This window comes from Orbicella faveolata, unplaced genomic scaffold, assembly GCF_042242905.1.
Source record: "Orbicella faveolata isolate gen_17 unplaced genomic scaffold, um_ofav_v1 contig_35, whole genome shotgun sequence".
Taxonomy (NCBI): domain Eukaryota; kingdom Metazoa; phylum Cnidaria; class Anthozoa; order Scleractinia; family Merulinidae; genus Orbicella; species Orbicella faveolata.
In genome coordinates, this window is record NW_028301564.1 from 27,597,709 (window position 1) to 27,615,363 (window position 17,655).

General features: G+C 38.6%; 2 protein-coding genes across 5 annotated transcripts; both read left to right on the forward strand.

Annotated features, from left to right (window-relative positions):
* The first annotated feature begins 2,464 nt into the window (after positions 1–2,464).
* On the forward strand, positions 2,465–8,491 carry LOC110058023 (uncharacterized). 2 transcript variants are annotated; one of them, XM_089272750.1, is made up of 6 exons: positions 2,465–2,875; positions 4,246–4,406; positions 4,842–4,942; positions 5,428–5,486; positions 6,101–6,203; positions 6,839–8,491. In XM_089272750.1, the coding sequence occupies exons 1-6, from the start codon at positions 2,641–2,643 to the stop codon at positions 6,930–6,932; spliced, it is 753 nt and encodes a 250-aa protein (XP_089128876.1). In that variant the 5' UTR covers positions 2,465–2,640; the 3' UTR covers positions 6,933–8,491. The 2 variants fall into 2 exon arrangements, with proteins under 2 accessions (XP_089128876.1, XP_089128877.1); XM_089272751.1 differs by having other exon boundaries at positions 2,486–2,875; positions 6,101–6,187.
* A 1,937-nt stretch (positions 8,492–10,428) lies between these two features.
* LOC110058181 (uncharacterized) lies at positions 10,429–16,773 on the forward strand. 3 transcript variants are annotated; one of them, XM_089272753.1, is made up of 7 exons: positions 10,429–10,520; positions 12,855–13,134; positions 13,762–13,913; positions 14,759–14,859; positions 15,379–15,437; positions 16,008–16,100; positions 16,482–16,773. In XM_089272753.1, exons 2-7 carry the CDS (start codon positions 12,894–12,896, stop codon positions 16,553–16,555), a joined length of 720 nt encoding a protein of 239 aa, XP_089128879.1. In that variant the 5' UTR covers positions 10,429–10,520; positions 12,855–12,893; the 3' UTR covers positions 16,556–16,773. The 3 variants fall into 3 exon arrangements, with proteins under 3 accessions (XP_089128879.1, XP_089128880.1, XP_089128881.1); XM_089272754.1 differs by lacking the exon at positions 10,429–10,520 and adding an exon at positions 12,085–12,190; XM_089272755.1 differs by lacking the exon at positions 10,429–10,520 and adding an exon at positions 12,103–12,235.
* The last annotated feature ends 882 nt before the right edge of the window (positions 16,774–17,655 follow it).

The following is a 17,655-nucleotide window of genomic DNA, read 5'->3' on the forward strand; positions in this document are numbered from 1 at the left end:
TTGATTTCAGTTAGATAACTGTTAAAATCCCTGCTGTTAAGCCCGTTACTACCTGGAGCCAATCTACATACGGTTTAAACATCATTAAATTTTCATAAAAATGTTCTTACAGATTTTAACAATAATTTTGTGCAAAATAAAAAGCGTTGCCTGAAGCAACAGAAAAAAAAAAAAAAATACGATTTTAGGTTTTGACATTGTGAATCAAACAGATTGTTCAATTATTCTAACATTGCTTACAAATGTTTGTGTTTACATTCTCAAATGAAAAACCGTCCAAGTTTTCCTGGTGACCTCAATATGCAGACAGTGCTCTCTAACCTATAATCTGAGTGAGCGCAACGGAGACACCGACATTGTTCATTCTATTACTTAGCTTTATCAGTCCATGATCCTCGTGAGTTCTTTTAGCCTAATCAATTGTTCTAAGTGTACGCCGGTCTTCAGGTAATACTGTCAGATAAAACACTTTCCATTAAAAGCTGATTAAATTGATCCATTAGTATCGTCTCTGTATGCACTTCTCGAAAATGTGAAATAATTGCATATATTCTTAGTTGATATTTTGCTTCTGGAGAAAACAGAATTTAAACGATCAGATTGTACATGATCTATTTTTCTTCCTAACATAAAGCATCTGCGCAAGCAGTCATAATATGAAATATAGTGAAATAATATGGAAAGGATGATTCCAAACGGACAGACAAACTAAACTGCTTTTCAAAGACTATTATGACTGGGTTTTGGAATTTGTTTTCCTCACCCTTCAAGCTGCATGTAGATTCTCTTAACTGAAGCTGCCATACAGGCCTAAAGGTACGTGTTTGTTAGTGAAAACTTAATCCAATGATTTACTTTATGCTAATATTATAATTTGTTTTGTTAAATTTCGCTTTCTGAAATTGCTACTGATGTCATGTTTAAATTTTGAAAGCTTTATTTGATGTCGATTTCTTTGCCCTGCGTTGTAGAGACAGTTTTCTAACGTGAGTATAAAGCCGTAGTCTTCAGTAAATCTCATTGAGTTGCAATATACGTTTTTGAAACTAAATAGCTCCGGTGTATTTCTTCAACCAGACAGAACCTCAACTCTTTCATTTATCACCGACAGTGAGAGTTGCCAAAACAAATTTTCAAAATTAAAAGGTTCCCCCTACCTTCAGAGCTTTTATTTGTCCCCAATGACGTTTCCCTTGGTGAAGCCGGAAAGTTCAAAGATCTTTTGAATTGCCTTCACGTTAGTACCAACGATGCGGCCAAAATAAACAGCAGCCAGTTTTGAAGACTAATTAAGCCTGTCATTGGTTTATTTAAAATTTATGAGTATTGGTTAATTAGGAGAAATTTGTGGCTGGATTTTCCCAGGGTGTCATTTCTTTATCCAATCCAAAGTATCCATTTTGGCAGACGGTTTGTTTAGATACGGATGAGCCGCCAGGGGGGGAGGGGACGTTGTTCAGCCTTAAAAGTCCACAGTGGGAGCTTTTGCGGTAGGTTTTAGGGTATTGAGCCGAAAATAATAAAACAGGAGATGTGTTGTTATAGAATTGGTACCTCTTAGGGGTGAAAAAAATTCAAGCCACGCCCTCAAAACAAGATCTTGGTTCCTCTTCGGGGTTCTTTTCATCCCAGTTCTTCTTATATGGGAGTGCCTCCTCGGGAAAAGCCGCACCTCCCCCCCGGTAAATTGTTATTTCTCTTCGACTTTTCAAATTAAGGGAGCATAAGGATTTTAGTCTTCATGTGGCGAGCCTCATTATTAGAATTTCATCTTGTGCTTTACTTTCCCTAGATGTGTTTTGTTGCAACAACTGAGTGTGATTAATATTTCTTTGGTGTTAAATTTTAAACGAGCCTTTTTTCTGTTCGACGGCACATAAATTAGCATCACCGCTGAAAGCAAAATAGACCTTTGCATTTGTGCGCCCCGACCTTGTGAATCAAAGTTCCATTTAACCGAGCTGATAAAATTTTGCTAGAAGTTATTTGTATCAGTGAAGGAAAAGAGAACGTAAAACGCACATTACCTACAGTAGTATATTCTAAGTACCCTCAATACACATGGATTTATAAGAATCAGTTATGGAGGGGTAAAGATGGGTGCTGTGCACGAGTGTGGACAGCGGTATGTGCATGAAGGACTGACACCGCGTCATGCCGGGGATGGGAGGGTGGGCTCGCCCTCGTCAAGTAATGTCGTAGGAGAAATTGTTATTGTTATATCTACTGTTATTATAATATTCATTTATTATTTTCGGTACTTAGCTATAGAATAGTTAACGTTTATTTCAACCTGTTTCAGTAATGTTCACACGATACACTATATATCAGTGGCGTCAATCTCTCACAACTGATAAGAACTCTTAAAATTAGCGAGCTTTAGAAAGAAATTGAGTTATTTAACCAGAAAGAGAGTCTTCTCCCCAACAAAACGGTTAAGCAAAATAGCATATTTCAGCAAAATATACTTTTCGAGCAGCTGAAACACTGATTCATTGCGTGACCGTAAACTATTTGTACTCGCTTGTTATGCAAATCCAGGAGTCGGAGAACATTTTAATCCGCCTCGTCAGTTTTGTTTCTTTCAAGGCTATGCTTGCCAGATAAAATCAAGTAACTATAGGTAACGTATGATATCAAATGTGGATATATATCATGCTCAGGTTATTGTGCGTGTTGTTTTTCAGCATTTTTCAGCCGATTGACGGCGACAATGCCGCCGTTTCGTGTGGAAATTTCATGCAGGATTGGTATCCGGGTGTAAAACCTCAGTCTTCTGTTGCTCCTTACGCGCTTAACGTATCCGATGAAAATGGTGGTTTCAGTCAATGGTCGTGGCGTTCACCAACATACGGATCTAAAACAGTTCAAACAGGTTCGTATCACACGATGTTGGTTCAGTGTTGTTTGTGCGAGTATTTTGAGAACAGCTTTGTTGATAATTAAGATTTATGCATGCAAGCTGGTTCATGATCACCGTTTGTTTTAATCGTGCGCTAGTAGGGCCAGAGAGCGGAGCGATGTCATCATGGTGTTTGAAAGATGAAAGATGTTATGTAAAATACAGGAACGACCCGCGTGTAAGAACTCAGTGGTTTAACAACCCGCTGGCAGAAAGTTGCCACTTTAATACCCAAAAATATAATTAAGAAACTGTTTAGCCAAGCAAGACTAAGAAGGTTGGTGTGGGTTACAGTTAAATTATGATAAACATTTTAGCCTAGGAGTGTGACTTTGAGATTGCAAATTGACATTACAAGAAAAGACATAATACAGTGGTGAATAGCTACTTTACATGCAAGGACCAAACCCAAGTTTATTAATTTTTGTGGTAATCAACGACTATATCTTCGTCATATAATGTAAGAACCTACTTAGCCTAAATTGGCATTAACTACTCTCTATTACCCTATTAACTGCAAAATACAAGAACCCATTTTGCTAGACTGCTTCTTGGTTCTTGAACGTGCGGGTTTTACTTGTATTTAATATTGAATGTATAAAGAATAACTTGGATGGATAATTTTTTGAGGGCAGCTGTCAACTATGTAGATTGTTTCCCCAGTCACGCAATGAAAAGATTAACCGAAAGCCATTAAGTGGATGAAGCAAAGAAACTGCGGCTTTATAGGAGATAAATAAAGAAGATACCTCCCCAAGCTCTAGGTCACTGCGGATTCCCAAACTTCAGATATTCGTCGAAAACTTAATGTTTCGAGCAAGCTAAGTTGGAGCCGCCATAGTGGTATACCTTGGTAGTGTAAGTGTATTTAAAGCGCTATTGAGATAAAGGGAAATAGCGCTATACAAATAAATTATTATCATCATCATTATTATTATTATTTTTATTATTATCATCATCATCATCATCATCATCGTTTTCTAGGCCACTGATTATCTGTTTTGGTCAAACAAACATTGATGTACGTAAACACTTTACGTAATACTTTTACTTCACGAGATAAATATGTTTTTTGACAAACATGACCGTACTTTTCCGCAACTAGAGTCTCTAGAAAATTGTCTTAGAAACGCTTATTTGCTGGTGAGTGCTTATTTGTATGACTGGATGGTCTTAAACTCTGCAGGCAAATCGGTATTTGTTTGCTCCTTTAGTTCAACTTCGATTCTGCGTCCGACTAGCTGTACGTACTGTACGTACGGGGCTAACTCTCCCTCTGTATCTACCTCTACCTATACTCTGACTTGTAACGCCATCTTAACACTACACCCTGTGATTCATAGTGAGGCTGAGTGGGTTGATGTCTGGTAATGACACAGAAAAGTTCATTGGCTTCTTGATCACTGCCAAGAACGAGTTTGACGATGAAGAGAATGGAAATTTCATAGCACCATTTCCTGATGGAGCCTCGAGGAGGGAATGCAAGAATCAAACATCTCAAATGGTAAGGCAAAAAGTGAAGTAAAGGCTATATTAAAGGAGCCACATCATGGTTTGAGAACCTTGAAAAGATTTAGCCTAAATTTTTCAAGTTCGGCGTTTGTAATCCATGTCAATCTTCTCCATCCTTAGCCATCATTGTTTCTTTATGGTTTATTATTATCTCTTTGTTGTTTTTCTATCTTAGTGAACTTGTCTATTACTTTCAGGTTTCCTTCAATTGGGTACGTGGTTAAATCAACGGCTCAAAATACCATGACTGTGCCCCTTAATCAATGGAAGCGAGTGTAGCGAAAGGGTGAGCGCGGAGCAAAAAGCAACGAAAAACCGCGCTATGCGAGTGTGCTCGCGCTTCATAATGGACCATTATTTTGCACTTAAAAATAACTTGCGTATTAAACAGTCAAAGGTACATTAGTTACCTCACCCTTTTTCTCAGATTGAGGTTGTGAAAAACTTGACAAGTGGCAAAGAATGGACAAGTATTGACTTGAAATGGAGAGCTCCAGAGAAACACCCTGCTGGCAAAATTACCATAAGGTACAGCGGCCGTCAAACTCAGCTAGTATATTCGTCAGGTCGAATTATTTTCAGAAAAAATAACCCTGACTGTTAGCTCAACAAGAAATTTGCCAGTGTGTGCATGTGAACTGCAAGGTGCACCAAACTCAAGAAATCCTCAACAGTTACCTGTCACCGTATACGGTAATGAGATGTATAATAACATGTCATTAATTGCTAAGTTACAAGTTTAAAAACGCACCGACGTGATTTTAAACCAACAACAGCAAAAGTAACCCTAAAGGATAGAGATATTTTTCTACTGATAAAGTTCTACTAACTTTGAACAATGTTGAAGTAGGTTTTAGCCAAATTTAACCTTTCCATTTTTTTCTTTGAACTTACAAATCGCATCTTGAAAAATAACCGAACTGACAATGAGCAGAGCACCATTGAGAGTCTTCAAGACCCGTCTACGTAAACGCAATGAAGTAATATATTCTATTTATATTTAATACATGAAGTGCCAGCGTGGTGAAGGAACACGGGGTGTACTGGGAAGGTGTCAGTGTCACAATGGGTTGTAAGTTGCTTTGTCGTTGCCTTTGTTTTAGGATCTTTCAGTTGTTCACTATATTTAAGACGAGAGATTTCACTGAAAACTCCAACCGTATTATAATGCAATCTAGCTACCAGAACTGACAACATGAGTTACATTTTGTACATCATTTATGGCATACACACGGCTGATATACGGCATCTTAGACATCTTAGTGTGAGCGAGCCAAAACGACTATAAATACATGCGATCAACTTCAGTGAATAAACAAAAGACAGAATATATTTGAACTGCGGAGAAAGATGTTAAGACATGAATGAACCATGCTTCGTTTAACAGTTCATTTCAATACTGTCGTGGTCATTCCCGCCGTGTCCTACCTCACAATGAAAATTACCTCCATGAGATAAAGCCATCAGTTAACTTCTGCCGCTACACTGATTTTACACCTCGTATTTTACACTTAATTCAAATATTTAAGGGTTTTCTGATGAATTTCATAGCACTGGCTGCTGGATTTGTAACATATAAATTAAAGTTTCACAGGAAAATCAGCCTAACAAATTTTCCGGATTAAGTTAATCAAAGCGCAGTGAACAGCGCCGTTTTAACGTGTCGTTTTTCTTGATATGCTGCAGATCACTGCGCTGGTCCACGATGTTCTAACAGATGTCCAAACGGTTATGCCAAGACAAAGTTCGGCTGTACAACTTGCACCTGCGCGGGTGAGTGTACCTTTATGTATGCAATACGGATCGGTCCCCTTGGCTCCGGGGGCACTCCCGTATAAAAGGACGGTTGTGCTCGTCCTATACCTTTCAGGGCTTAAAAAAGCGGATTTGGTACCTCTTCGGGTATATATTAAGCCTCAAAAGGTCCACAGTAGGAGCTTTTGTGGCAGGACCTTTCAGGGTATTGAGCCGAAACAAGTCGGTGTCAGTTGGTGTGTTTCTTTAGAATTGGTACCTCTTAGGGGTAAAAAAAAAATTAAGCCACGCCCACAGGACAGGATCTTGGTAGCTCTGAGGGAAATCTTTTTAAAATTTCCGACAAGCATCCCCGTCCTTTTTATATGGGAGTCCAAGTCTGATCGATTCCTATCCGAGGTTTTGAAGCAGCCACGTTACTCCTCAGTGTCAGGACTACAACAACAGCAACAACAACAACAACCATTTTATTTTGCATAATACTGAGAATATCATTCAGTAAAAGAATGTATTAAACTTAAATAAGAAAAAAAAACCACTCAAAATAGTAAAAACTAAACGAGTCGAGTAGTTACAAGACTACTGACTATATATAGGTCAGTTTGTTTCTGATGCATGAAGTGACTGGAGTACAGAAAAGTGACCCTTTTTTTTTCTCTCTCTCTGCAGGTGCACGAGCAATAACTGGCAGCGTCCTGGGCCTTCTTTTTATCATCGGTTTTTATATTTTGCTGACAAACTGACAATCATCATGAATCGATAGTTGGTTCTTGCCGAGTTACTGATTGAAGCTTGTTCGTTTCTGCTCGTTGAAGTTCCGTGTAACAAATTTCATAAAAACAGTAGTGATAAAAGTGATTTCTTGAAGCCCAACTAGGAGGAGAGTTACAATGAGGAAATTATATAATTTTCCAGTTTCTATCGTGGGAGAACATATTAAAGGTAGCGATGTTTATTTGCTCGGAATTCGTTTTTGAATTATTATTCAAATTTACAGGTTTTCCCGGCTATTCAGAGCTGCTTGTAGCCCTCTCTTTGTTCTCCACCTCACACGAGAGACAAATCAGCTTTATTTTGTCTAGTTTTCTTTTCCTGACGGATATAGATTGCAATGTTTTTTTTCACGTAGCGGTTATGCGGGGAGAGAACGTATCGAGTTTTAATGACACAAGCTTGATAACTGAACGCTGCCAATATTCGTTGCAAAACTCATTGCTTGGTTAGAGATCAAAACTTTTATGATTCTTTGTAATTAGTGCACCCTACCCGAGGCCCGACCGGGAAACTTCCCTATTCAAAGAACGGCGGCCTAAAAAGGTTTGAACTGGTAAAAAGTGCTCATTTTTAGGTAACGATTGTCACTTCTAGACACATCTTGTTCTACTTCCAATCCCTGATGGTGAAGAAACGTATTTTTTTAATTTTGGAAAACTAGACACTAAATTTAAGTAACATATGAAAGATGGCTACCTTATGGTGAACTTGTCTTGCAGTGTTGAGTCGTAGCTTTCAACACGAACCACTCCACGAAACAGCTAGTCCATCTGGGAAAAGTCCAACATCTTACAGCTGCGGGGGAAAGTCAATTGGTGGTTTGCCGATGGGTGTTATGTTTATGTATCTTTTCATGGATTAACCTCAGATAGTGCTGTCGAGGGCTGACAACAGAGATTATGGCATGTAGGAGCTTATTTCTAGTTTTACTCGCACCTGCGGCTTTACTAATTTCTTTGAAAACGAACCATAATTAAAAGGTAGCATAGCACTTGGAAGCTTATGTAGCATTTTGAACATTTTCAACGCGCACAGGGCATAATTTTCAGCCACTATTAGCATAGCCCCTATAGGTGTTTTTCAAGCTTTGCTGTTCCAGCCTACATCATCAAATTCTGAACGCCTTCTTAATGCCATGCACACAAGGTAGACACGTACAGTGCTTCGAACTGTTTATTGTTAATAACCGGGCTTGCGCTTAAATTTTCCCTTAAAATGATTTCCTTTATTAAGCCAAATACCTGTAGTATCTCAATGATTTGAGTACATGGAGTCGTTTTAATTAGCACCGTAGCTAGTGAGGAGCTTGGTTCTGAAAAATCAAATAAAGATGACATCGAATGGATAAATACGGATGTATATGGATAAAGACGTCTTGTCTTTGATTCTTTTATTGAAATTTTATTAACCTTTCACCTCATCTGTACGACAGTCGAATTAGAAAATAGAGTCGTTTTAATTAACACTGTAGCTAGTGAGGAGCTTGGTTCCAAAAACTCAAATAAAGATGACATCGAATGAATAAAAACGGATATCTAGATGGATAAAGACGTCTTGTCTTTGATTCTTGTATTGAAATTTTTTATGACCTTTCACCTTATCTGTACGACAGTCTAAATAGATCGAATTTAGTTCGCTCCTAGTTAATCCCTCTGTACGACAGCAGTTAACAGAGTTTTTCACCTCTCCTTTTGTCCTCATGCCCGGTCCTAATGCATCGATATCGCAAAAAATATTACCATCAGTGACAAATATTCATAATCCCTCTTTCGCGGATTAAGCAAATCCACTGACTTATGCAATTCAATGACCGTAAAGGAGCACTTTTAAAATGGTCAGAAACATAAAGTACTAAGTAAGTAAGCGTAGTGCTAACATTCCCGGAGTTCCCTTAATCAAACCTTTAATTTGAATTAAACCGTTTAATTCTATAAATTTTATCTGATTCTTTCTTTTTTTTCACACCTGTAAAAAGCGTTTCTTGCTTGTTTTTAATTCCAGTCCGTTTCAACTGATCTTTTTTAATATAACAGACGTAGAAGCCAGTTTAAACTTTATCGGCATTATAATTATTTTTCTTCAAAGTTAACATTTATACAAAAGCAAACAATTGTCAAATACTTGTGAAATGTTCGTGGCTAGTCTTCAGAGACCTTTAGAATTCAAAGGCAAACTCGTTGAGTCTCTTGGCCGAGACGAAACGCCGCGTCAGACTAGCCACGAACATTTCACAAGTATTTAAAGTTGACATTTTCGTGTAAATAAGCTAGGGCTTTCATCCAATACTTACTTCGCGTTCTCCTTTTATAATTTATAGCTTCTGCAGGTGTATCAAGTTTTGAATTCGCAATAGTGAAAGCGCACGGCCGCGGTTTTCCTCATTTTGGGCTTGCGTTTACAAACTTCTCGCGAAGAACGATTTCCTTTATTGAGCAAATACCTGTAGTAAACAATGATTCAGTGCTAATGATGCTAATGACTTAGTTGGGCTTTGAGATGATCCCTTGCACGACAGGCAGTTTAACAAAGGTTTTTTTGCTCATGTGGCAATTAGCACTACTTCATCGATATTGCCGTGACGGTGGGCACCTGTGACGTTCATCACGGTCCCGGGACCATCACGTGATCGTCACGGCTAATTACTTATTTTCCATTACCTTTTGTGACGACATAACGATAATTGGGAAATTAGTATGTAATAGCGCTATGTAATTACTGTCATCAATTTACTCCTAATCATCACGTACGCGCTACATAAGGTGGGCCTATCTAACGTTTTTTTCTTACCGAGGAACATAAATTGCATTATCTAAACACTGATCTTACCGCCCCCATCCCCTAAATTATTCTTACGATATGCAGTTGGTGAACTTGTTTAAGTTAAAGTTAACTTTTCTTCTTTTATATATTACAACTGAAAAAACAACATTTCTTGCTTGTCTTTATTGCGGCAAACATTGGAGGTCTATCTACAGCTAAAATCATAATTCTAGTCCGTTTCAAATCTTTGGGACATGAATGGCGTAGACGCAGTTTTAACTTAACCACCTAATTGGTTTTGTTTATCTCCCCAGTTAGCTTCCTCGTGATAGCACCATCAAAGTTGACATATCTATTTACATCCAATCATTTCGCGTTCCGCTTAATCGTTTTTTAAACAGTTCAGATTTCTGCGGCTGGATGGGGTTTCGAATTCGCACTGGAGAAAGCATTCTGAACAGAAACGAATTCTCATTTCCTGAACATCTTTCAATTCAGTTTAGTAAAATAAACCCAAGATATACCTTACGGAGAGCGCAGCAAATCATCTGTTAAGCCGTACTACCGGCACGAGATTACGGTCCCTATGGCGCGCCATTTATTGGAATCGTGTGAACCTTTTTCAATTTCACTCGGAGTATTGTCAGCTTGCTTTCCAATACAAGAACATAGATTTACATATATAAACATAAACCCGTATTAGCAAGTCACGCTCCAGTTCTCCTCTTAGTTATCAGGATAAACATTTTCGTACGCTCCGGTAGAAAGGGAGTGAACAGAATCTTGCTCGAAGTGAACGCTATCGGGATACGAGCAGGTAAGATTAAAGATCATTCTGCTACAGAAATATTGATAGTATTCTCATTTTCCGTCTGTGACATCATGAAAGATCCACACTTAAGATAATTTTCTTTCAATTCAGTTAAGCGCCGTAATAAGTATTTTGAGTTTCAGCATGTCAAAACAAAGTATACGTAATGCAGTACTGTAAAATAGAATTCGCGCCCGCTGGAGGGAGCTTAATACTAAACCATTTTATGTTAGTTTCACGGCTGGAAAAGTAAATATTTGTAGGTTCTACCTACCTTAGTAATGTATGATTTGTAGTTCATATAATTATATTTGATAAATGGAACACACATCTCAGGTCTGAGCTGCGAGTGCAGCTAAAGGTGAGTACGTATAATTCTGAAATCGGAACTAAAATGAACTCCTGGAAAAACTGAATTCACTGGCCAATAAATTACCAACGAACTACTTCATATATTTCGTTACTAATTTTCTTTCTATTCCCTAACTCACGCTTATGGCCAACTACTGAGAAATTGAATGTACAGGATACGAGACCTGCTAAACCGCAATTCATTACACACAAAGTACAATGCAGACAATCAGATGGTAACGATCGAACCGACATTGTTTCAGTCCTTGCAAATCATCTTTAACTTCACAAGTGTACATCATGTTACAATCACTGGAGAAAGAATCAAAACTATGCTAAAAAAACTATATTCTATCGACCCGTTTGTTTGCAATATTTTGCTTGTTTTATTCCGTAGATTTGTACAGCTGTCACGGTGGCTTAAATACGAGCTCCATGATGTCAGAATACTGAGTCAGCGTCCAAACTACGCCGGAGAAATTTGAAAACGCAGCTTTATTTCCGCGGTCCTACGGTCTACACTAGTCCGTCACTAAAACGGAGCTTTACGAAAACGCTCATCGAACCGGAGGAATTTGAAACGCCGGGCTTTCGTTTTCGTGTGGACGGAAAACAATTTGAAAACGGAACTTTTCTAAAACGATGGCTTCACGAAAATCATGTGAGTTTCCCTGACCGAGTTTTCCTCAGACACGAATCCAAAATGACCGGTGATTGCTGCGTTTTTAAATTTCTCCGGCGTAGTGTGAACGGAAAACATTTGATGCGTTTTCGGAGTGAAACTACCGTTTTAAAATTCCTCCCACGTAAAACAAATTAAAGGAATTGAAGGGAAAGGAAAAATTTTATAAAAAGAGAGCGGCACTTAATTGTGAAGAAACACATACAACAGAAAACTTGTTGCCCTCTATCTAAACTAATTAAAATGAAACATGCATTGGTAAATAAAACGCTTGTTAACTAGTGGCCCTCTGTATAAACTGACTGAATTAAAGTTAAAACATACAAAGTTAAAGTTAAAATGAAACTATGTCCAGAATATAAGATAAAATTACAGTCAAAATTTCAAAATTGAAAAGTTTAAAAAGTCACAACAGTGTCACATAAACTATATAGATATTTATACAAGTTCTCCAGCTGTTGCAAAGTAAAATCTCCATCACAATAGGCTTGTTTACTTCTAATTTTGCTGACGTGCCGCACCCAAGCAGCTGACAGAGCGTACTCGACAGACTGCTCGCGTGTGCGTGTGCTGCCCTGAGAGAACGAATGAAGTGTGCTCAATTTCCAATTCACTGATAAGGAGATTTCATTGGAGAATCTCGGTTTGTGTTATCCGGTTGTTATTATGTCGATATTGATGAAATACCGTGAGTTTTCTTGTTTCTAACAATTAGATTTCTTTGTCGCGCGCAGTGAAGATGCTCTTTTTAACTTTTGCATGCGAGGATATCATTATTCATTGTTCATAGTTGTATGACTACTGCGAATGCCATTGTTGTTGAAGCTAGGATGTTGTTGTAGTTATCTATATTGATGCTTCTTTCATCTTATCAGTCTTAACACTGACATAAACCTATGACTCGCAGTTTAAACTGAAATGTTGCCGAAAGTGTTTGGTAGTGTTTGATCGAAATCTTAAGGATGATTGTCCTAAAACGGCTCTTCAGTTCACCCGCATTGCTGTCCGTTGCAGATATTCAAAAGTAAAATCGAGGCATCGCAACCGAGTCTGGCGATGAACATTTTGTTATTACTTTATTGATTATGTTCCTCCTCTACTAACTATGGTTCCTCTAAGCGCAGTAGAGTTCGCTTCTTTTAGACAAACGGCCCGAAATCAGCTGTGAATATCTATGCAAACAAGCTATTGATTAACTAAAAATCTTAAAATTGCAGTCAGCTATTGATAGCTACTGCAGTTTGCAGAAATTAATAAAGCTAAACAATTTCGTTCTAATATTGGCCGTGTTTTTATCATTGTCACAGGCTGATATTTTGAACAAGATCAACAGGACACCCTACAGAATGGCGCGACTTTTGCAGTTGCTTTCGATGTGGGCCATTGTTCTCTTACACATCCAGAACGTGAAGACAGATGTCCGCAAACCTTGTGGAATGGTGGAAGATTGGTTTCCAAGCGGTGTTGAGCCTCAAACCTCAACTCCTCCATATGTACTCGATGTAATTCGTCAACGAGATGGAAAGTCCGTTCGTGACGATATGTACCAGAATAAAGGACGCTACGACTGGCACGAAAAGTACACAAGTAACATAACATTTTTTATTGATTACAACTTTTTAAGTCGTGAGATCTGTACACGGGTCCAGAGGAAGAGAGGAAGATGTTTGTACTTATGATTAAATTCTCTCATGCAAACGCTTTCGTATAGTCCCCTGGCGAGGACCCCGCGCCGGGGGGACTCATATAAAAATGAGGGGGACGTTCATCGTACCTTTTAGAAGTTAAAAACGTGGTTTTGGTACCTCTTAGGGTATTCAGTCTCACAAGGTCCACAGCGGGAGCTTTTGCGCTACCTTTTAGGGTATTGAGCCGAAAAAATATGTCAGGAGTAATGTGTTGTTTTAGAATTGGTACTTCTTATGGGTGAAAAACGTTTCAGGCCACGCCCACGAAACAAGATCTTGGTACCACTTAGGGGTTCTTTTCAAAATTTCCGACGAGCAACCCCTTTCTTTTTTATGTGAGAGTTCCCCCTCCCCCTGGGGCGAGGACCTTCTCATTGTCTGTGTGCTTGTCAAGGCAGTTTGTAAACTTACCAGAGTACGAAAAAGATTGACTTTGATCTCTCAGAAGGGACTACTCATTTTATTGTCGCACCGATTTTTTTGATCGCGTCTCTAATTTTCTTACGTCCATTTTGTCCATTTTTAGTCTTCTTGAATGGCACTCAGTCCAATAAGTTTACTGGTTTTATGATTTACATCTACAACGAATTCGAAGATGAAGGAAGTGGACATTTTGTAAAACCACTACCTGCTGGAGTATCCATGGAAGAATGTCACTTCAATCTAACATCACAATGGGTAATTCTACCTTTGAACTAGTTCAGGGTTACTTAGTTTCTATTTGTTTTTCTTGTTTAGTTCTGTGTTGGGTTTCGCAATTTATTACCAGCTAACTGAATTTTTAAATTCTAACGCCACTTTCGCAATTAACTAACCTTTAACTGCGCCTTTAAATCACTTTTCGTTTTTCTTTTTGTTTAATATTTTTTTATCACTCATTTCTTTGCCCTCTATTAATTCAGCCTTTTACCCCGATCTTTCGTAATTCGATTCCTCCAAAATCAATATTCTCTTGGCAACGAAATTATACATATGTATCTCAGTATTAATGAACGAAAAAAGATTTCCATCATTCCTTTCGACCATTTTAATGGACTGACCTGTTAATAGTCCTTGAGTCGTCGATTGGCACATTCTTCGAAGGTTAGATGAATGTGCGTGTTAAATTGTTCAACTAAAATTGTGCTCGATGTTAGAACAAATTATTGGTTACTTTTAATTTGTGGCCGTGAACACAAAGTTTTTTTCAAATGTTTACTAACTGAGCTGAAGGTGCCAGCTGTATTTAAAGTTGTACTTTGTACGTTGAAGTCTCTGAAAGAGGATTTACTCAGCTGATGGAGGAAAAATAAACTTATAACGCGCGTGAACTGTAAGTCAGTAATATAATCCAGGAGAAATCCGATACATGGGTTTCTACCAGTTCAGTCCTTCACCGCTTTCCACTCATAGAGTCTGGCGACTATTTTGACCGGTGGCGTCATCGAGGAACACTCCTCTCGCCTGCTCCTTCCCATACCTTGCGCGGAGAACGATAAGAGAAACAACCTTTCGAAATTAAGCCAGGTTTCTTTGCTTTCTAGATTGAATATGTGGAAAATTCAACCTCCAGTGACCAGTGGACCAGTCTCCAAGTCAAATGGGAATCACCCCAGAAATACCCAGCTGGAAAAATTACCATAAGGTATTCAGTGCATTGCTTGAGGAAAATGATCAAAAGTCCAATTCTCCAGAAGTAATCTTGAAAAGGGGCAGAATATTATGATGTTCTGTGCTTTTACCAATCAATTTTACCTCATTGCAATTGCTAGATCAGATGTGTTTCAGAATGTTCCTTTCAAGCTTGATTTTAGCTTTTTCCAACCATTTGATTTTCGTTTTCCCATTGTCTCGTAAACACTGAAAGGATGGTCAATTTGATAACTTTTAAAGTGAAAATAAATTTAAACAGCAACTCCATAATTTTTACTTTATCGGTGGTAAATTCGAAAGTTATAACCGTTTTTTTTTCAAGTTAGAAATTTCCGGAGAGCAGCCTCTTCCCGTTGATGATATTGGTTTCTTTTAGCTGTTGTGATCCAAAGATGGATGCGATTGCCACCGTTTATGATTTATAATTGTCTTTCCGAAATACTTTCAAACTGTCTTTTGTACAGTTCAGTGTACGACCAACGCTTCTATCCGCTTCTTTTTCTACATTTAGTGCCAGTGTTGTCGAGGAGCAAGGAGTTTACTGGGAAGATATCACTTTGACTCTAAATCGTAAGCATGAATACACTTAGCTGTGTTCAATTTTAATGATCAAGATTGGAAGGCAGATTCCTCTCCGCCCCCCCCCCCCCCCCCCCCCCGCAACCACCACCACACCCTCTCCGTTATCCCTGGAGTACTGAATATCTGATTATAACACTTGGACGAGTGGGGTTGCATTGCGCGCCTTGAGAAGTTTCCTTTGGGGTCGGTACAAGACACGATGACATAATATGAAATATGAATTACGTCATGAAGTCGTATCGCCACCATGCACTAATCTTGGTTACTAAATCTTAGATTACTTCATTTTTCCATGTCGTCAATATACCCCAAATTAAACTTTTATTTTAAAATATATCGAAAATATTGGACAGATGCATTGAGCAGAACCTAGATCGTGTTCTCTTAACAGAACTGGTTTGAGAAGCTACCGGCCGAGGTGAACGCAAGGTATAGGGTTATGAAGTGAGGGCAAAATATCATGATGTCGCCGAAACTCTTAATTTTCATTGTAGGTAAGGCTGATGAGAGGCGACATCTACCAGATACTAACGAACGGCCAATTTGTTTCTTTCCCAGATGTGTGTGCCATCCCGGGTTGCAACATTCCTAATGGCTGCCCTGACGGTCTTGCTAAGAACAAATACGGATGCGAAATTTGTGAATGTGCAGGTCAGTGTATTTCCCTAGCTTCCTGAAAAGATTGCTGCGAAAGGTTCCAGCCATGCACAAAAAGAGGACCTCAGAGATAAGCGGCTCAAAGATGGACTTCGTAGTTTTGTTTCGAGTCTGAATAACGGGGGGATTGGATTATATTGGAACTGGAGCTCGGGATATCGATATTTATTTTCCAGCTCTTAGCAGAAATCATGTTTTTGCACCGGGATCAAAATTCGTATTGCTTCACTAGTTAACAGAATCCATGCTTTGCTCTAAAGCAAGATTAAATGGAAAGAAAAACCGACAGAATAGTGAAACTTCGTCCATTTTCTTTCGATTCGAACGAATAAGTGACTATTTTTTATTTATTTATTTATTTTTTTTTATTAACAGGTGCTGGAAGAATCACTGTTGGATCCGCCAGTCTTCTGGTCATTGCGTTCACGTTGCTCTCCAATTTGATATAAATTCTGACACCTTTATTTGCAGGAAGAAAAATCGTTTCATTGCACTCTCAATCTCGGAGTTTTGTTGTAGTAGAAAAAAAAAGGAATCAGGGAATTGTAGCTTGTAAAGCATGAAAGGTACCTGAAAGGCGCCTGTTGATTTCCAAGAGCGATTAACGATTAACTGTAAACCTGTAAGTTCAAGTGTGTTTGAGAATATAGCGAGAATGTCAGTTTCCCTTCTGGTGTTTTTAAAGTAATTTTTGTATAACCAAGCTTACTCGGGACCGTATTGCTCCTGATACTTCCCACTCCCTCTCCGATGTCCCCCTCAGGTCACTCGCATAAGCGAACTCAAATGAATGGAACGAAGACACGCATTCTTCTAACAGTTGTATGTTTACATACTTGTGGAATCGTGAGTACAAGCTGGAGTACAAGAAGAAAGACTGTTTTCACTTTTGGTGCCCGACGGAGCTCTGGTGCCTGGGCACCGGCACAAAAATATAGCGTTGCGTTCAGACACTGGGTATATACTCGGCACAAGTCTATGACTCTAGTTTCTCCATTCAGTTTTAAGGATGAAGTAATTACGTACGCTTTAGTTGTCTGGGAGAGTACTAAGTGAAACGAGCCCTGCTCGAATTGTAAACTTACTGGGATTTGTGCAAGTGAAGTACATGTAAAGGGTATATTTGCAGCAGAAATATTGCAATATTCTTATTTCCGTCAGAGAGATCAGGGAAAATAGAGTTTCTGATATGTTAAAACACAGTATACGTACTACAGTACTGAATTTAGCCTTCACCGATTGAAAAGGAATTGTAGAAGGGCAAACAAACCGGTGTGATATAATTGAATTTTTCTGAATATTGTACTTTCTTTCTCCAGTTATACATTGTAATAATATAATAATATTATACTTGGTTGTGAAGATAAATGTAACTTGAAGGGACTAAAACAACATTGATTAGTTACCGTCGGTCAGGGACCCGTCAGGGTGTAGGAAGAAAATTCCTGACGAAACACGGATTGGTTCAGTCAGAGGAGCCCATGGGTTCCTGTTCAGTGACTTTACTAATGGACCTTTTTACCATGTCATGATTTTCCGATTATTTCTT